This window comes from Ruditapes philippinarum, unplaced genomic scaffold (genome assembly GCF_026571515.1).
Source record: "Ruditapes philippinarum isolate M1 unplaced genomic scaffold, ASM2657151v2 ctg1173_1_1_1_1, whole genome shotgun sequence".
In the NCBI taxonomy this organism is placed as follows: Eukaryota; Metazoa; Mollusca; class Bivalvia; order Venerida; family Veneridae; genus Ruditapes; species Ruditapes philippinarum.
In genome coordinates, this window is record NW_026855910.1 from 30507 (window position 1) to 52927 (window position 22421).

General features: G+C 30.9%; 1 protein-coding gene across 1 annotated transcript; it reads left to right on the forward strand.

Annotated features, from left to right (window-relative positions):
* The first annotated feature begins 15268 nt into the window (after nt 1–15268).
* On the forward strand, nt 15269–17499 carry LOC132744780 (uncharacterized). The gene is made up of 2 exons (XM_060733560.1): nt 15269–15398; nt 15950–17499. Exon 2 carries the CDS (start codon nt 15967–15969, stop codon nt 17494–17496), a length of 1530 nt encoding a protein of 509 aa, XP_060589543.1. The 5' UTR covers nt 15269–15398; nt 15950–15966; the 3' UTR covers nt 17497–17499.
* Nucleotides 17500–22421: the final 4922 nt, after the last annotated feature.

Sequence of the window (22421 nt, forward strand, 5' to 3'; positions counted from 1 at the left end):
ACGTCACCGATGAGACTTCTACAGTGGACCAGCATGGACGGTCATATGGAATTCCCGGCGCCGAGCTAAAATAAAAAACTCAAATCATCATCATGACACTTTCTTTACAAAACGTTGTTTTTTTATTTGCTAGTTAAAATTTGTAAAGTTTTGATAGAGATATAGCTAGAATGTAAAAAGACATTCGTGTTATTTCACTTATTAAAATGATTTGTTGGAAATGATTACATTTATCTGGGATGACGGGGTAAGTGTTGGATAGAAAATCAACTGATTAAAAACGGGAAAAACCATCTTATAAAATAAAAGAATTTATAATTTGTTTTACATGTCTTTTTTCAGTCATGTAATTGTTACACGATTTTGGTTTCCATTCTGCCGTAATTGATAGAAAAAAACCAACAGGTAAACAACAACTTCTCTCGGTAATAACTAACCATAATGTACAAATGATTTCACTGCAGATAGTATAAAAATGAATCTGTTTTTGCTGAGATTGCCCCACACATTGCCCCCATCCCACTTGAATTATTATTTCACTTGGAATAAAATTGTTCACATTATAGATGAATCATTAACGGCAAAGAAGGGTTGCGGTTAGGGTACATTTAATTACAAACAAGTCTATTACTAGTATTAATTTCCCGTATAAACGCTCATTCTCAATAAAACACAGCATTTGATGTTCCACTGGGTAGCTCTTATACGAAGGTTTTTCTTGAAGTCAAAATGTCGTTAGAAAGGTGGCTGCCACTTTGTCTAATAGGGACACTCTCATTTTTACATTTCTATCTGTTATTTTTCTTTTACAAGTACCATTAATGCCCTAAAATGTAACATACGTTACTGTCGCCACCTAGAATTTTCAACTTTGAAATTGTGTTTCAGAAAAATAAGTTCCAGAATAAACGAAACATGTGCAATTAGTCATTGCTGTGTGTATATGCACTTTGATTATTGGTAAAAATTATATTTTACTGTTAAAATCTCATTGGTATAATTGATGATCAAATGTCGCCAAATGCATATAAATAAATAGTGACAAACCTAAAACAATAAGAAGTGAAACCCAAATTACATAATTGAATCGATGCATGCTTAATAATACAGCATATATATAATTATAAGTTAAAATAAGCTTGCAGCCTCTCAAATATCATTCTATTTTCGGAAATTTTCATTTTTTATTCAAATCTTTTCAACAGCACTTTAAAAGAAACATACGTTACCATTATTTAAGAGCCAATCCATTCAAAGAAGAATCCAAACAAGAAAGAAAATTAACATGTGTGTAACTCTGATATATTAACCACAAATTATGGCGGCTTAAACGGTCTTGCGTCATTTTTAACCCACTTTCAATGTAAAAATGAAACATACGTTACAGAAACATACGTTATCAACTTTTTAAAGTAAGTTTATCAAAAGGGAAATTGAAGTCAGAAAGCACGTATAACATCAACATTAAGTTCTATTTGACATTAGTAAGTAAATTTTGTTAACTTTGGTCGTGTTTTTACTTGTTTAAGTAACCACAGTGAAACAAACGTTACTTTTATCAAACAGACTTTATATTGTTTACACATGCATATATAAAAACATAAAATCGCATTTTTATGACAATAGAATGATGTGCATTTGATTCCTAAATAAAAAAGTCGATTTTACATGTAAGTTTAAATTCCGTGATAAAGTTCATAAATAAGCGAGTGTGAAACATACGTTACTCCAACTTACAATTCAACAATTTTTGAAAATTAAAGATAAAGTTGGGATTAGCATGCCTGTTAGTAACGGTTACCTTGTATTAGATGTTAAGAAGACACAAAATTGTTTTTTACAAAGGAAAGATATGTTAATAATATGTTGATGTACCAGCAGAAATGTTAAAAATATATAACAAGATATTGATGTTCTCAGCAACAACTAATTCGTTTCTGCAAAGAGCTTACTGGCCGTATTTCATTCTATATATAATAATGTTAAAATAATATCCATAAATATAACTTATTTTACAAAAAATAAAATTGTTTTTCTCAACCTTTACTTGCATTTGAATAAAATGAAACATACGTGACATCCTATATGGGGATAAATATCGAACTGTTTAGTACTAAATTTTCCAAATATTAAGAAAGTGGAAAGTTGAATATTTTTGAGAAAAAAAATTGCTAATACAAAATTTGTGTATGCATTAGACCTCTCATATATTATATTATGATATATATCCTTTGAATGAAGACATAAAATAATCATTTTCAAAATTGACTATTTTTGCTTTCTACGAATATTTAACTTTGAAAAAATTGACTGAACATTAGCAAGGTACCCAACTTCTTTGAATTTTCCTGGGTTAGAAAGTCCCTCTAGATAGAGAATTTACAGATTTTGATATATTTTACAGACATTTGTTATTAATATGCAGCCAATATATTACATTATTAGATCTGAAATCTACGTTACCGAAGAAATACAGTGTCATTACCGAAATAAATGCCATCCTGTTATATCATAGTTTCTTGTTCAAAATATTTCTGGCAAAATACCCTAAACTTTTACTTCAGCGATAAAAAATGACACAATGACAACATCAAATTTTTAATATTTTTCAACCTCAAATGCTTTATTTTATTGAGAATGGGCGATAAACTAGACTTACAGTACACATGAAACAATTTAATTATTAACAAACTTATAAGTGATCAACATCAAGAGCGTGACTAAAATCTTCCTTGCACACGCAACGCTTTATTCCAAGAAATGTCTTAACATAAGTGGGACAATACTTTTCTTAGAAATGTCGTCACCAGAAGTGGGGCAATGCTTTTACCAGAAGTGGGGCAATACTTTCCTTAGAAATGTCCCTACCACAAGTGAGGCAATACTATTCTTAGAAATGTTCTTACCAGTAGTGGGGCAATACTTTTCTTAGAAATGTCCCTACCACAAGTGAGGCAATACTATTCTTAGAAATGTCCTTACCAGAAATGGGGCAACTGAAAATTTCCTTCCGCGAAACAGTATATTGATTTTACAACGATTAACCCTTAGCCTGCTCAATATCATAAATGGACTTGTCCGTCGTTTAATCATATCATTTTTAGAGAAGTTTTCAAAATATGTACAGATTGAAAAGCGAACAGTGCAGACCATGATCAAACGGCAATAATGAGCTGGCTGATGTGGGTCTGCGCGGGGTCCAATCGCCGCTAACAGGTTATGGGTTAAGGAAACATTTATTTGAGCTATTTTAATTGATATATATGGCAAACGAGTAGTTAAAACAAAAACCAGTAATAAAACAAATACAATGTAACTTAAAAATTCTCAAATTATACCTAGGAAATCATATGTATTACATTTAATTCTGAAGAGAAGCCACAAGACCAATCGCATCTTTTCGGTCCTTTCCGTCAAACTCCGGATAAGGATTTATCATTTGTTACTGTCATTTACATAATAATTCATATAGTGATCGTACAACTGGAGTAAATTATACTGGTATTCTTTATAATTATTAAAAAAAAAATAAAATTAGCGAGTCTTGGTGTTGAATAAGACATGAACTACATCTTGTTGTTTATATTTGAGTTTATCTAAACTCGTCATCGGTTACCAATATGGGCAAGACTACAAGACGAGTATCAAGTCATTTTAGATTTTCGAAATAGTGCGAGATGCAGATACAGAAAGACGCCCCAACTCCGGAAACTTTGCCTGGTTCGTCAGCGTGGCAGGTGTTTGAGCACTTATTCACGGGCCCCCGATTTTAATTCTCATCGAAAGACTTTTTTAGTATTTTAGTGGCCACCCCAAAAAATAAAACCCCAAGTCGGTTTACTTTTTTTTAAAAAATGTCAAAATCTCTGAATCACTTTTTATCCCCCCCAGGACACAAAAAAATGTGATTGGGAAAAATTTTTAAATGCATTCTAATTGTTTTAGAAAATTCATAGATTCAATTTAAAACTATCTTAAGCTTCTTGTAAATCAATCAATAAATCAATCAATCAATCAATCAATCAAACAAACGAATCAATCAACAAATCAATCAATCAATCAAACGAATCAAATCAATCAATCAATCAATCAAAAATAGCATGCAAATCATAAGAAACAAAGCAGAGAACTTAGACAGCTGAAATTTTTTAGCACATTCGCATATCAAATATTCTTTCTATTTGTATACTTTTGAATGGTCTTGTACGGTTTACAACATACTGTATTTAAATGGGCAATATATGTTTGGCGATTATAACATGGACAGTTATTGGCAATACGTAGATGGTTTTAATGGTGATTGGACCATTTGATGGCCTTGCGTCCTCAAGTGTTATGGCTTCAATTAGTTGGAGTTTTCTGGCTTTCATCTGTTCTTGACCTCTGTTTATGTCTAGTTTATACGTGAAGCAGACGATTTATGGAGTATTCTTTAAATTAAGATGGAATCCCAGAGGCGATATAACTATCTGCAAATGATAAGTATCAATAAATGACTCAATTTATAGTGTTTCATTTTGACTTCAGTTGGATCTTTGAATACTATTCTTTATCTTTCGTGTTTTTTTTCGTTTCCTTTTTATTTTTAATTTTCTTTTTCGTTTTTTTTGTAAGGCAATTTAACATTACACAACTGTTCTTCTAAACAATATCAATTTAATTTTGTAGAAAAATTAAGTGCATTACTTTACGGAAATGTAATATCTATATGTATATCTAAATTCACCAATAATGAAATATTGACTGCACACAATGATTATTGTTTTACTAAATAGTATTTGACCGACAAATGAATTAAAGGGATTCGTTATTTAACAGTCTGCTTCCCTCAAAAGCTTTAATAGATTTCAGTGCATCTGTTTCAGAATTAAAATATCTCTTCATAAAATTGTACATTTATAATTCTTTTTTTAGTATCTACTCAAAGTGAGGATTGAATAGCTATTATGTTTATAACAATAACAACATTAAATAAAACAACAGTAACATCATCATACTCACCATTATCAACACCAACAACAACAACAACAACAGAAGAAAGGAAGAAACAGCGATGATCGATATCCTGTAAAATTAATTATGTATAAATCAAATATGGTGTAAAATGACTTAAACACGTGCATATAAATGAATGTATCTGTTGATAATGAGCTATATGGATTATGTTTAATGAACTGATTTTTGTCAACCATTATGAAAGTCACATTACATTTGTTCACGTGAAGGCACTCGTTTGCTATTCTAACACTACATTTTAAGATACATTGTATTATAAAGTATGTTCATTTTGCCAACACATTTATAGAATATTCCATTTGTACCTGAATTAATAAACAAATTTAATACAGCATATTTCTTACAGCTTTCCCAAATTTAATAAAAAAATAGCCAGCATTTTGTTGGAAAGAAGACATGCATAAACAAACTACACTTGTACAATGCACGATTCCACGTGTAGAATATATGAGTACATGTGCAGAATGTACGAGTTTTGTTTATTACATTATTAACATTGACCAATATGTTAGACACAAACCCAACACATTTTGATAAAAAAGATTGGCAGAACTTAAAACAAATTTATTCTTGAAAAGCAAAATATAAAACCTAGAGCTTTTCAATGATAAAACATCAGATATTTCGAAAGGAAGGTAATGTTTCGGAGTTAATAAGTCAGAATTCCAAAGCACTCTTTGAGTAATGCTTTAAAACTTCTATAAATCATTCAGAATTCTATTCTAAATAGAAGTCATTATTATTTATACCTTTAGGATTCAAACTTTATCATATCCTGGAATGTATTCATTCTATTTAATTCATTTTGCACTAAATCAAACAGGGTTCCGAATATAACAAGACATCAAAACGAAGATATCATTATTACATAGATAATGTATTTTTCAAATTCATCATTGCAAAGACATTCTGGAATCAAAGCTGTCAAGGCTATTTTATAAAGAAACCATTGATCATCTTCTACGTTTTTTTATATCAATAAATTCACTTTTAAAGGCAGATTATGCCTTAGGAACGAATGTATTTTCCTTCTTTGAGTTTTATAAGGTTTAAATAACGGTTTTAAAGCATGTTAGATGCTTATCACATTAACATGCGTTGAAAGTTATATTGTTTGTCATTAAAGTACCAAATTGTAAACAAAATTGCCATTCAAAATACTAAATCTTTCTTTTTTTCTTTCTTTCTTTCTCCAAATGTGCAGATATGACGACCACCTGTCTTATTTTCCACTATTATTTCATGTAACTTGCTAAGTGTTCTGCAATTTCATTAGCCAATCTTAAAACATTTGTTGTACTTTTTGAACGCCCTGCATTTGAGACAACATTTGTACTTGATTCAGTTGCTATGCTCAAAATATTATCTTATCCTTGAAAGCTTTTAAAATCAATTAATTGTCATTTAGGACGCCGTGATTGTTGAACATTAGTTGAAATTTGCCTAATAAAAGGTAATGTTACAAAAATCAATGGCAAAATATTTCATTACACATGTATTTGCTTGGAATTATTTTAAAATAGTTCTACTTTACAAAACTCCCCAATATTCTGTGACAAAAATAATCTGTATGTACTTTTATACATAGCAACAGTCACTTTTTTGACTTGCATTTATCTTATATACATGTATATACTCAGTTGTAAAAGAAAGTGTGCTCTTGGTAACTTGGAAATTCTGTATACATTTATGAGAAAAATAGTGACAAGTTTGGTATAAAAATTTGCAAAAATGTATTGCCCATACAACGGTTTAATTTGTGTTGAAATTTGATAATTATCTCAGAAGTTAAGTGCCGTGTAAATAGCGGAAGAGTGAAAAGTAAAAGTTGAAAAGTTGTGATTTTGATTTTCTTGCGTTTCTTGTCTCGTTGCTTGACTATCACTCAGTGCCTGCTGCGTTCATCTCATATATGGATCAAAGAAAGTGTTCTAGACGGCACGGACCTGACGTCAGGCCATGTAGACTTGATAAATATTTCCGAGGGATCATTTTGTTTCCAGATACTTCACAACAGCAAGTGTCAAGTGCTGTGTGGCAGCTGTAAAAAATTGCCCATACTTCACTTCAGTGTTGTTATATTTTTTTTAGTCCTTAGGGATCATTGATGTCAGCATTATTGAGTGTTGAGAATTGAGTACCGCTCAAGCCGGTGCTAGGGTGCCTGAGGGATATTGCACCTATTCATTATCCCTCATGTACAAACCCAATCAAACCGAGTCTAAAATTTTCATGTAATTTTGTTGTGATTAATGCTTCCGAGGGATCACTTTGTTTCCAGACTTTTTGAGTTTGAACGAAACATTCAAAAGTACCCAAAGGCAAAAATAAATTAACAAAAAGACATCTTGCAACTTTTAATTTTCATCCCATAGCTTTAAGACGTACCTAAAGAAACACAAAGCAAGTTTTCATCTTGTGGCGAACAGCATATTGAAATTGTTTCATATGCTACATTTCCGTTATTGATATAAAAACAACAACAAAATGTGCATTAATTTGCTTCAATCTCCTTTTTTTCTAAATGAATCAATAATTACATTAGTTAAACACTTATTTTCATGCATAAACGAGCGCGCAACCTACGACTGTGTTCGTATGCCTATGATAAAGTTGTTTTTGTAGAAAGTCTCTCACCTACTCATAACACAAAGAACTATTGCGTGATGCTCTACCATTACTGAAATATTTTCTTCCCATTAATAATCATATATGACGCCTTGTTACTTTACCATAGAGCTTGTACATACTTCCCACTGGAGACAAAGGCAAATTTAGAATTATTCATAATTTGAATATTCCATATCAGGGAAATCATAAGTGATTTTCTTACATCGTATTTTTTTCCATTGTGATAGGGGGTAAATGCTGTAAAATTCAAATCAATCTTTAATACACGCAACGATTTATATTATTTTCAAGTTTCAAATAAATCTGTTTCTATTTCAAACGTTAAACTTACAGTAGGGTTAAATATTTTGTTGACTTTTAATTGTAGAATATGAAGAAAAATAGTTTATGCACATTTTTATTGCTTTAACATACATGCCAATTATTAACATTTGTTTGTTTGTTTTACGGCAAGAGATCTTTCAAATTGTTAATTCATTCATTTACATTTAATTTATCATTTACATTTTTATTATTATTGTGAACATTTAAAATCCTTTTGGATAAAGTTCTACAGATCGGAGTGTCAGACAGTTTTTATTTGTTTTTTATCTATGAAACGTTGCATGTTGCCCTAACATTACTACATACTCTGACCTAGACATGTTGTCATCTATAACGCCCAGTCAAAATAAAACATGTAACACATTCCTTTTGGATTATTTAGATGACTCAGATCTAAAAACATCTTACATATGATAATAGATTATTTTTTATTATATACGTATAAATATAATAAGTTGTTTGTTTGATTGGGTTTTACGTCACACCGACACAGTATAGGCCATATGGCGACGTTCCAGCTTTACTGGTGGTCGAAGACCTTAGGTGCCTTTCAGTGCATTTCAGGCACGAAAGGGCACCTAAATAGAACCACCGACGTTCCGTAAGCTAGCTGGATAGCTTCCTCACATGAAAGAATCCAAAGTCCCTGTCGGGATTCGAACCCACAGCGGTGAGGGGCAAGTGGAAATGGAATATTGAGAAATATAGAGAAAATAAAAAGAGTATTTTCATTTTCCGCGCTTTCACCGTAAACATTTATTTTTCACCGCAATAAAACATATTTTCTGTATATTCACTGGTTTCTTGCCGTATTACTTTCTTCTGTATTCAGTCAATACACATAATTTAAGGGAATACAATGTCAAAAAAAGAGAGAAAAATGTATATCATACACCCGTGCCGATTTTGCGACTCCGTAAATATGGTATTGCACGGCCGTGCATATATTTTGACGTGACGTCATTAGCGTTATACAAACATAGTGTAAAGACGCGCTAAATGTTAGCGTTCTACTGTAGGCGCGTTAACGGAAATGACTCTTATTTCACTTTAAACGGTCTTTATTTTGAGTATGTGATAAATTGAATATTAAATTCGTGTAAGTTCATTACTGAATTTATTGCACTCGTTGAATAAAATAATATTATGCTCGCCAGAGGCTCGCATAATATAATTTTATTCAACTCGTGCAATAAATTCAGTATTGAACTTACACTCATTCAATATCCTCTATATATCATAAAAAGAAAATTCAAGTTTTTTTCTATAAATTCTGGATTTAAAATTATCATATTTCACTCGTGGCTATCGCGAATCATGAATTATTTATTACTCGATGAAAATAAATCCTGTATAATAGAAAAAATCTTGAATAGCCTTACTATATTATATCTTTCCGACATCTTCTTTGCAAAATAAATACAAAACAGAAAAAAACCCAGAAAAAACCCACCACCACCACCAACAACAACAAACGATATTTATGTAGTAGGAGACCGCATTGTTAATTATAAAATAATAGTTATTTGATTTGTCAAAAATGCAAGTGGACCAAATACACATCAAGAAAAGAACATAAGCGACACTCAAAGATTATATTTTCAGATTTATTCATTTTGTATTTTTCTTCGTTGCTATAATTTCTCACGATATATATTTTATTGTCTTCCTAAGCTACGACGAGGCGCTGAGAATGCCCAAACCCTGAGAATGAGTTATATGGCTATATTCTAGTAGCATGCAATATCTTCATTTTAGGACAGAGTCTGTCTCCAAATCTCATATCTCATATCTTGTATCTCATGCGAAGTGATTACTAAAACGGAATAAAGAAGATTTTATAGACACTTTTGTTTATTGAACAAATGAATAGGATGTCGAAAGAGATACTTTCATGGATGTGTTTATAATTTTATACGATGCGCTACGCCGGGTGCGTGTTACCATGGTTATTCAAGATCACAAAGAGCACGCGTTAAGCAAAATAATCTAATATACTTTTATTCAAACTGTGGGAAACATTTTAAGATAGTCGTTCATATGAAACTACTCTTAATTAAATGGAATATGAAGACGCAAGACTTTGAGTCCTATTTCTATTTGAACAACCCTCGTAGAATGTCCTCGTTGTAAAAAGGACGCAAATTATTTTATAACGTACATATTATAATGTCCGGATTTAAGGACAGCTTACTGTGACTGGTACTAGTCAAGAGCACTTATTGATCTCCTAACGAATGGACTAAAAGAAAAAACACCGGATCCGTGTGTTGACCTCCTAGTATATTAACCGGGTTAGAGCAACTAAATCATCTTCAAATCTTGCGTGATGCACTAACATTGCTAAAATATCGTCTTCCCATTAATAATCCTATATGACGCCTTGTTACTTTACCATAAAGCTTGTATCAATATCCCACTGGGAGCAAACGCAAAATCAGAATTATTCATAATTTGAATTTTCCAAATCAAGAATTCATAAGGGATATTCTAATATAAAATCTTTCTCTGTCTCTATTTAGCATACAAAGAAGAATTGCCCCGAAATTCAAACCATTATTCCACAACCACGATTGTATTGTCATCCTGTGATTTTGGAAGATTTTTAAGCGATTTGTTTAACTAGTAAATTTTGGCTAAAGATGAAAAAATAAAATGTCAAAGAAACATTATGCTTATTTTCCATTGTCAAGTTAAGCTGACGTGACTATATATTTCAAAAGATTTACTAATACAATGATGATTGACCAACAGTTAATATTTGATTATGTGTAGCATAAAATATATATCTAACGTCTGCCCCACTCTCTTTGTGAATTAAATATTACAGGTAAATTCCGATGGGTATTTATGGACATTTCATTGGGCCACGTAAGTTCATGCTTAGTAAATTTTAAAATCGAAAGAAATTATGGCCAAATATAAACTTATTTTAACTTTCAGCTTTTCATTCACTTTATCCGATTAGATGAGTATAATGTCATTCTTATGGAATGTGAACGATATTTACTGTTAGTTTCCTCATACAAACTGTTATAGTTTGATTTGTTATGTGTCAATAAAATGAAGAATGTACATGAAAATTGTTCTTGGAATCACAGCAGTGTGCCCTCTGCCTCCATAAAACAAAACCTTAAAAATGCAAGCAAAGAAAAATAACACAGCGAAGCCAAACTATCAACACAATAGGAACACACAGAAATAAATAAAAGGAAAAAGAACAACATAAAACAAACATGGAAACAGGAAAATCAAAGATGAAAACGAAACAAAAAGGATGAAAAGAAATAAAATAAGAGCAGCAAACAAAAATGAATGTGAAACGATCAATGAACTGGGACAAAACATTATCAGGAAATCGTGGTTATCTAAACAGATTATTACTCCGTGGTGACATCACCGCTCAATTTTATATTGCTCCATTATGACGTTTGAAGAAAAAAGATGAAAATAATAAAAAGTTAATGAGATTTTAAATGGTATGCATAATTAATCTTTACGCGGCTTATGATAAACATAAGACACAGAAATTAAAAACATCTAAATAAATACAAAGATTGGGTAGAAAGCTGAATCTTGTTTAGAAACTCTCTCCTTAATTTTCACGATTATATAATGACAATTGTGATTGTCTTCAGTTTTGGTTTGTTTTGAAAGGTATAACCAAATCTTATATTCTAAAGTTAGGTTGCATTGTTTATATCGAACAGTTATTTAAATTTTCATTAATTTTTATGTCGTACAAGTTGATGATTAAAGGAAAAAACTTTTATCATAGGATAGTTAACATAACTTAAAATCAAAAAGAAAAATATAACAAAAACATATTATTTTTTTTAAATTTCTATGAAATGTTCCTTGCAGCTGATACAATACTGTAGGTAAACCTTCCATTTATAACCATATAATTATAAACATTTATAAACATATCATGTCAAAGTATAGCACAGCATGCTGCATAATGTTGATATAGTGTCATCTAAATAATAAAGTCATATATTATTATATAATAGATCAAAATCAATTAGTAATATATAAGCTGATAATATATCAACGAGTAGATACTAAAACCGCGAAGTTCAGTATTTCTTTCTTCTTTGAAATATAAGACCTGACGGAATATTCATTGCGAACGCAAATTTGACCACAAACTCTTCGCACCTGTTTCATCAGACTTTGCTTCATTTTCACTGCCCACAACATGCAGATCAACGTTTGTTATATTACAGATTTTTCAGGACATCAAGAAATATGCAATTCATTTGAGTATTTTAATTATATTTACGAAATTTTCTTTTTTATTGTTATTAGTTTTCTTGTACGTAGAGCGATATACTCAAATGAAAAAGTGATAGACAGTCAAAACGTTTGTTTATATTAAAGTTTTTTTTCCAGGAGATATATACAATATAATTTGTCATTTATCTAATGATCATATTTTTGAACAATTTTTAGTAGATATAGTGAACTATAAATTGTGTACAAACTATATTACAAAGTCTTGAGCTTTGCTACCCTTTCGATCAAACTAATGAATTTATAGAAAACTTTTTTACTACTCATGCTTACATTATATTAATACTCGTACGGACAGTCAACTAATTTATGCTAATTTATGCATCTCCTATGCCATGCCCTCTATCCTTGATCACGTTATATGTCCCATCTTTTTTTTATTTATACGTGGTAACATAAAAACAGACGTTACAGACAACTAAACCAGCAGGTATTACTTAATTAATAGAAGCCATAATATCTCAAACCATGAATGACTTTTTCAGCCCAATCATCATAAAGGAAACCGTAAGACTGCTAATAAATAGTTTTGATAGATCAATAAACATTACAATTGCGACTGACTTTCCATATTCGATACAATGAGGGAAATACCAGGTCTGTTACAAGAATGCAACAACGTAACTAACTGTTCATGTATATAGTCTCATTTCCCATTAAAACAGAAATTAATGCATTCGTAGTAAGGGGATATGGAAAATATACGACTTAAATACAAATTTGCAATGCTTTAATCAGAAAGTTATAATTTCTATATATATATTGGAAATTTAAGAAATTAATTAAGGTAAACCTCACAAATTCTTGACGCGTCTACATGTTGTGTAAGTTCTATTCAGTACTTCTTTGGAGGCAAACAGTAATCTTTTGTCTTTTATCTCTCTCTCCAATTGTTCAACTTGATTGGGTGCTGCATTTTTTACACAAGTGAATCAGATAATGGGTTTGTGATTATGTTTGAATATACCTTACTTTCATATCTTCAGTATATTGAGCCTATGAGTGACAAGGAACGAATTCTGTCTAATATATTTGCCTGGGTATAGATTTTAGTAGACAAAACATGGTCTGATTTAAATGGTTGAAATTGAAATACACTCGCAATCATATTAAAAAAGATTAATATTGTACACCTAGCAGCTTCTATCTCAAATACATTACCCAAAAAGAGTAAACAACGTTGAGTTACTCTTGAAACCCCTTTCGAAAATCACAAACTTGAAAATGTTATGGAACACGTTGACTTACCTATTAAGTTATCATCTTTGTTTTGCAGAGACTTACTGACGCAACGGTTCATAAATGATACAATTTTGCTTGAAGAAATAAAAGCAAATTAGCTTATAATAATATGATTTTAATCCTTAGTAGTTATGACAAATAAATAATTTTGGTAACCCCTGTCTTTGGGATCATCATTAAAAGTCATTCTCTAAAACCCGAAACTTTGACTTGGAATTTAAATATATTACTGTCTTTTAGAAATTTGAAAATTCTTGGTTAAATTAAAGTTAAGCGTGAAAGACAATTCTCTAGATATATTCACTTGAAACGTGATACATGCCTTTTGGCCATTACTCAAAATCACTGTCCAATGGCCTATAACTGTGACATGGAATTTGACTGAAAAATTCATGGTTTAGAATTTACGTGCACCATTTATCTTTAGAACCTACTGATGGTATTCATTGAAAAAGTAATTTATGTTTTCGAGACTATAATTGCAAACTAATTCTGGAATGCGTTTTGGAATAAAATATTGCCTTTTATATTAGTTGGCCAATATCCAAAACTCATTACTATGCTATGCATTTTGAATGAAATCTTCTTTTTTGTTTATTTCTTCATAATCCTAGCTCTTGTTTTACTGTCAGGCACTGGACAAAAGATTAAATATGTTGCCTCATTTATATACAAATAGAAATAAATATACAAACGATTCATAAAAATCAAAATCTTATATGAATATTAATATCCAAAATGTTAAGTTCATACAAAACGGATACAAATAGTGTGAAAGAAGAATGAAAGGATGCTTTTCCGATTTACATTGTAATTATTTATTAGCAAAACTATTACAATGATTAAAGAAAAATATCTACCGTTAATTAATTCACCCGTCAATTGGATCTTCAATGTTACCTTGAAGATCAGTTTCAATATGGTCATCAAAGCATTTTCATTTGAATATATTCCGTGAAAAAAAGAAGAACAACCCATTTGAATAATAATATACATGTATATGTTATGCAATTATAAATGTTTTGATACCTTTGAAGGGATAGCTAAGCAAGTTAAAGTTTTACGTTTTCTTTTAATATTTGGTATTAATATATAGAGGATATTGAATGAGTGTAGTTTAATACTAAATTTATTAAACGAGTTGAATAAAATCATATTATGCGAGCCTCTGGCGAGCATAATATTGTTTTATTCAACGAGTTTAATAAATTTAGTATTGAATCTACACGAATATAATATTCTATTTATCACATATATAAAATAAGAACAGTAAACTGTTAAAATGAGTAATTTTTCAATGACGCGCCTGTAGTGTAACGCTAACATTAGCGCGCTTTAACGCTATGTATATATACAGCGCAAATGACGTCACGTCAAAGTGTTATTACACTAGTGTAATATCGTTTTTATTAAATGGCTTTATTACACTCCTGCGCCGCGTATTATGTGATAAATACTTATATATATATTATACTTATATATATTTTGCCGTGATTATAGATTTTATTTTACTTCAGATATCTGCTCTGTAATTGATACACCAAGACGATTCTATGTGAATGCACTTTTGCATATAAATTTCTTGAAAAATAACAATATGGCTGATTGATATACAATGAACTTTTTTATAAGTTAGAAGCAAGAAAGCAATAGGCAAGTTATTTAAAAGTTAATTGTTACCACTTGATTTACAAAATAAAACAGTTAAAGGAAGATTGAAGTTTTATTAAATTTTCCTTGTTTCAAATTGAGCTTTATTATTTTCCGAGCCACATTGTCTATTCGACAAGGATGGGAATTGTTGACATCAACTGTCAAAGCTCAATTGCGAATTCCAGTAATGCAGGGATAACCCTTGACAATTCTATAGCAAATTCTACTTAATAAAGGTTAGTAATTTTATTACTGATATTCTTTCACTAAATTAAGTAACTTGATTATTTACATTTTGGTCAAATATTCACTCACTTTCAACATTAGTCAATTAGCAATGTTTCAACTTACCAAAAATTAAATAAATCTTAGTACGAGCACCAAGTTTTGATAGTGCAGACACAGCATTTGTTCGGATAGTTCAGGCATTATTGAGGCGAAATCAAATAATCAGACGGGAATGATTTTGATTATTTTTGTATTGTACCTGGTAAACAACAAAATTTTCATTAAGGAAATAAAGAATTGTTAAATAATTATATAGAATAATTTATCTAAGAATGGCTCCATTTATCTTGTTGTCGTAATTGATTACGGAAGAGTATCATATGAAATAATCACCTTTCAAACGAACATGTACCATAGAAAGTTATTTTTAAAATTATGAAGGAGTCATTTTAGCCTCTATTGATGCTTTTGACTATGAGTGTTTCAGTCGCCATACCTTCAGAAAAAGTTTCACTATTTAGTTGTAAATTTATACTGCCATTTCATTTTCCTTTTACAGAGCAATAGATATTAGGCATGGATAATAGAAAGTTTTCAAACTATGTATACTCCGTGATTGACCTAGCGGGTATAAATGATGAAATAAAAAGAAAGAGAATAGAAACTGCGAGACAGTCTGAATTGCTTTTCTCAGAATGTTTGAAACACACACATAATTCATTTGATTGCATATACACTGGAAGTACATCGGAGGGCACCGTGCCTCATAGTTTCAGTGATAATGACGTAATGATAGTGTTGACAGATACCATTTGTGTAGATAAGGAGAAATTAAACCCAGATCCAAATTGTCCATTTGAAGTGTTAGCAGCAGAATATGAAAATATGCTACCTGGGTACGTCAGAATTACAGAAGGACATACTAATAGACAATGTAACGAAAGCTCAACAGCATCTATGTTCTTGCCGAGATCATATTGGCACGGATCTTCATTAGAAACTGCTCCTTACATATCAAACAAATTCTTAAAACACACAAAAGGAATGTTTGATAACTTTGCATCGCCAGCTAGTCAATGCGAAGGTGGTTTGTACACTATGGAAGGATATAAGCAGGGAATAAATGGCCCTGCAATAACGCATAAATCTCAATGTAGGATAAGTAGCGGGTCGTCTTCGACGTTGTTATTTGAGCTTGAGCATGACACTGTGCATGCTATACCCTTTTACAATGCAAGTACATTGCCAAAGTGGTCTTCAAGAGCAAGAAACTACGACTGGCCATCAAAAGATCTGATACACGAGATTTCCGATATGGAAGGATTTATACTTCCGATTGGCGAAAAGCAGAGCGAAACTGAACATATTGAATGGCGAATATCGTATGTAACTGCAGAGAGAACGTTAGTACAAAATTTGAATAGCACCCAACACAAGCTTTATGTGTTATTAAAATTGTTCTCCAAACAGGTTTTTGCACAAGTCAGTAAATCTTTTTCGTCATACATGGTGAAAAATGTTGTTCTTTGGATGGCAGAAATCAATTCAAGCCATCTCTGTACACCATCCTTTTTAATTGATTGTCTTATTCAAAGTTTGAATTTCATAAAGTGTTGCTTGATATGTAATCACTTACCAAGTTACATAATGCCAAAGAAAAATTTAATAGCCGGAAGAATATATGGTCATGAAAAGCATGAACTGATTGCCTTCTTGTCTTCTTTGATTGATGAAGGTGCATATGTGATTTACAGACTTCCAAAATTGGCAGCTTGTTTGAACTACGCAGCAATACATCCCGAGCCGTTTGCTAATTTTGGTATCTGGCGGCACTGTGTAGAAACACAATTGTTATTACTGAAATCTAGATGTTCCGCTGGTAGAGATCCTAAATTTTGTCTTAAACATTTGTTTAAGGTGACACCAGTTCACCTAGGACATAAAATGTCACGTCAGGATCGGCAGTTACCAAATCTTGTAACAATGATAATCAGACTTACAGCTGCGGATTACCTGGAACGATTTCCTAACGCTACTCTTGCAGAGATAATAAATGCAACTTTCAAAAGAATAAAATGTGTCAATGAATGCTGTTTCCTATGCTGATGAATAAAGAATGACTATAAATGAAAGAGGCTGCTCGTTTTCTTTCCGCACAGCATGTTTTTTTTAATAAGGAGTGGATCCCAAACGAAGTTAGAATAGTCTTTTCATAAAGTTTAAATCGTTTATTTGTGAACTCAAGATCGCCCAATCCGTCTATCCTAGTTTACTTAACACAAACTTGTTTAGCCCCTTGTAGAAACAAAAAACAATAAAGATCGTGTTAAGTATCAGTGGCCTATTTACTTTATTTTGTTATTTTAACACAGACGGCATTAATTCACTACTTAACCACTAAATAACGTTTGAACGGGCCACTAGAACTAAGAGTGAAATGTGACCGGGTTTAACTCTAAATACCTGGATACGTTATGAATCAAACAAATGCTTGCATGCCAATAGTATGAACAGTATCTGCGAATCATATATTAAAGAGAAGTTTTACTTTGCTATAACTTACTATGATTATACTTTGTTCAAATTATATTTTCCGGGTATGATTGCAGAGTCTCCAATGTAGTCATCTATTTTGGATGATAACTGCTTTTCCAGAAGTTTCAAAATTCAAATAGTTATGAACTTTTAAAAAAAAATGCATATTAAATGCAATAGGCGCATCCCACTCAAAAATTCGTATAAACCGCATCTTAAAAATAGATATTGCTTTTAATATTTTTATCTCCTGGATATATGATGATGAATCATAGTATCATGAAAACAATACATAAATAGTTTCGTATTTAGTTACATAGGTTATAGCTTTTATTTTACAATATGACGGAAAATAATTTGTGACGGTTTTAATTAAAAATACCAAAGAAAACAATGCATATCATAAAACCAATATACCTATATGAATAAATAAATATTGAACTTAATTTGCAAAAGACATATTCACAATAATTACAATTAAAATTCCTCTGCATACTTATTTTTTACAAGGGAGACATTGTTTGGCATACAAAAAGAACATTCTTTTCATAAAATAGAGATATGATTCATTTGCTGTCTTCATTAGGTGATGCATTTCAGCAAAGGATATGCTATTTAATGAGTACATTGGAAAATCTCCTTGACGAAATTTGATTAGTGAAAAAAAAAATCATAGAAGTACAGGACAAAACAATCAGAATTGTTTTCAGATATTGAATACGACTTTGAATAAAATAAATCTGATTTTTAATCGTCCATGAAACTGTTATTCATATTTTCAAAGCAAAGTTGTTTGGCATTGTTAAAATTTTATTTAATCAAGTGGTATAGCATTGTCTACAACAAAGGGGCAATTTGTCATAAATTTCTCTTATTATAAAAGTGGGATTTTACTTTTGACTAATTCTACTAATTTTCCTATGAACTTATCAAAACTGATTTGCGTAAGACACATGGAGAGTCATCAATTTCCGTCAACACTTGATGTTACAAGGTCAAATTTAAATATTTTTATTATGTATATATGTGCACTTTCAAAACAAAATTTTCCTTTTCATATTCGCAACCGCATTTGAATTGATTAGAAACCGGAAATGACAAGGTTGTATGACAAATTACTATTAATTATGTTTATATTGAAACCTATGATTTGTCTAGAATTAAGTTATTTAAGAAGCCTTCAAAGACGGACTAATCAATGTATTGAACTATTTTGCTTCCTTTTAAATGAAAAATGTGTTTTTAAACAAACAAATAGATTCTTAACAATATAATTGAGTTATTAATTACACATTATGGTCTGTTGTGCTTTTCACTCGGTTAAACTTTCAAGTAGGACAAGGTAAATGTAAAAGAACATGTTCTAATGTCGCAAAAGTAAAAATATAATTCATGTCCACCTTAGTTATAAAACAAATATGTTTAACAATAAAATTTAAAACATTGACCCTGACACACGTCCCTTTAATAGTTTATTCATTTTAGCTGGATGACTCAAAAATATTCTTTATCCAATGTAATTAGTGCATCAAAGGTTATAGAAAACTATTCATTATTAAAGTTGATTCTTTATACCATTTGAAAATAAGGTTTAACCGAGTTAACGAGGGTTGGCCAATATGTAATGCAATACGATAAATAAATTTGATAAAAGAGTAAATATTTTACAATTTCCTATCTCAACCCATCGAAATAATCTCCTGTCAAAGTATCAGCTGATTAACCCAATTTTGAATGCTTCAACACTGTCCTCCTTATGTATACCTAATAATATTTATACACTTAGGTATATTTGTAAATCTAGGAAAGATTTATAAGTCATAGGGTGCCAAATCTGGAGAATACGATGGATGTTCAAGGGGAGACACTCATTTTTTATCAAATAAAATCAATTGCAGTAACTCATTTGTCAGCAGGAACGTTGTCATGCAGAAAATACTGGCCTTTGATATTAGTAGAAGGACGAACTCTATTATAATGATTTTCAATTTTTCTTAACACGACATCTCTATGATATTTGCATATGACAGTACGGCCTCTAGAAACAGGAATGATGACACCAGTTTCACGGGTATTGAAAAAAATAACGTACATAACTTTCTCGGCAATTGTCAAGTTGGCAGTGCATGGTCGACAAACAATTTTGTTCGCCCAAATCTTATTATTACACATATGAACTGGCGTAAATTAGTGAAACCAGCTTTCTTATCCAGTCACAATATTAAAAAAACAACAAAAAACGGCGACTGTCTTATTTAGGAAACATTTTCAGTATTTTCAAACGCATTTTACTCGCTCCTTCTTCTGATTAGATGATACCAAGTAGGGTAATCACCTGGCAGTTATCTAACTTCCAAGTCATTCTTCAGATTCGCCTGAGTTGACCCTTTTGATATATCTACGGTATGGGCTTTCTGGGTATGAAAAAGTCTTACATCTTTGTCAAAGATAAACTGGTTCTTATTGATCTTTTATTCAGTAACTTTGCAGCGTTTTCTATCAGACTTACAGCCATTTATAACCGACTCGTGCCCATTATAGAATTTATGCATCCTACTCGAAACAGTTGCATAAGATACTTCATGTTTGCCAAAGATATTACAAATATCATGAGTTTTGGTCGAGCTTTTATGTAAGCCCATATTTAACTCTTTTTTTCTCTGAGCGTTTACCAGACATAATTTACATGAAGTTATTTGCTCAAGCAATGTTTTCTTTAAATGTGAATGAAATTCTTAACCGGTTCACTACACGCATGATCCTGGTATCATCTGAAAGCAGATGATTTGAAGCATAACATAGTTTAAACAAACACAAGAGAATCACGACTACATAAGAAAAATATACTTCATATTGCATTATATATTAACCAACCGCCGTGTCTCTTTATCTTAAAATAGTTAGTAAAGTCAAATTTTAAGTCACGCTGTTTATTTTTATATTTTTTGATCAAGACATCTAATAATGTTATTATGATTGTTTATAATTTTATAAAATTATTTTGCAATTCTTGTCTCTTCATTATAATGAATAGAGGATATAATTTTTTTTCTATAAATACAGGATTTAATTTTATTGAGTGGTATCAAAATAAATATTTCATGAGTGGCGGTAGCCACGAGTGAAATATGATGATTTCATACTACAAAGTGAAAACAAATCATGTATTTATAGGAAAAAACTTGAATTTTCTATTTATTGTATACTTTCCTTTCTTTTTTTGAAATTACAATTTAAAGACTCCCCGGCAAGACACCAGTGAAAATACGGAAAATATGTTTCACTATAGTGAAAAATATTTTTTTACAGTGAAAATACGGAAAATGAAAATACAGTCCGACCCCGGTTATTCGACTACCCTTTATTCGAATACCCGGCATTATCCGAAGTAGATCGGCGGTCCCGTTTTTATCTCTCTATAAATCAATATAAATGCAAGCGTATTCAATTCAATTATTCGAAATGCATTATCCGAATACCTCCTATTTTTCAAAATAAAATTTCGGTCCGGATTATACAATTATGAAAGAATTTCACACCTATTATTCGAAGCCAGCCTAATTATTAATCGAAGCCAGGCTTATTGGCGCGTTCCAATCGCTGACCGGTCGACTTGTGAAAAATATCAACTGTCATGCGTGTATTTAGACAATCATGATAATTACTCTTTGTGTGTTCTATAATCAACTTTAATTACCGAAAATGAAAAGCTATGCCCCGTGTCCGATTTTGTTACTGTTATTGAAGATGACAGTAATAATTTTCATACATACCGTATATGTGAATTTGTCAAAACATCCAAAACATTTTTTTCATTAATTGTAACGCTACATGAGAGCCTTTACTCTAAAGTTAAGCTGTAAATACCGTAGTGGCAACACGGCCATTATCATGCAAGGCTTTGAGCAAAACGAAACGATACATAATGAAGAATAAAATGTATTTATGTCTTCAATGTCAATACAATTTTTTTACGCATTTTTTCTTTAATATTTATTTTTCTCAATTGATTGCTGGAAGTAAGTGTTGTAAACGGTAGTTTTGCTATGACTGGTAAAAGTGGAGTAGTTTTCGTCTATCACAATATTCCGATTTTGATTATTCGAACATATCGATTATTCAAAGTAAATTTTCAGTCCCAGGCACTTCGAATAAACGGGGTTGGACTGTACGCATTTTGTTTCATCAATATTTCTCAATATTTCATTTTTATGTATATAATAAACAAATTTTCTACAATAAATCCGTATCACTTCATTCCAAAATATACAAGTTATCAGTTGTATGTAACTAATTTGTTTTAACTTAAAGTAAGTTTTTTTAATTGTAATTAAGATAAAACAACAACAACAACAACAAATAGTATCGATACTATGTATATAACAATGCTGAAGAAAACTATGATAATTTAAGTTTCTTGAGCTCTTAATAAAGTTAGTGTCATGATATACTGAGCATACGTTTATTATGATGTTAAAAAGGTTAAAAAAAACTTT

Coding starts and splice junctions, on each gene's coding strand:
- LOC132744780 (XM_060733560.1), top strand. CDS start 15,967: ATGGATAATAGAAAGTTTTCAAACTATGTATACTCCGTGATTGACCTA.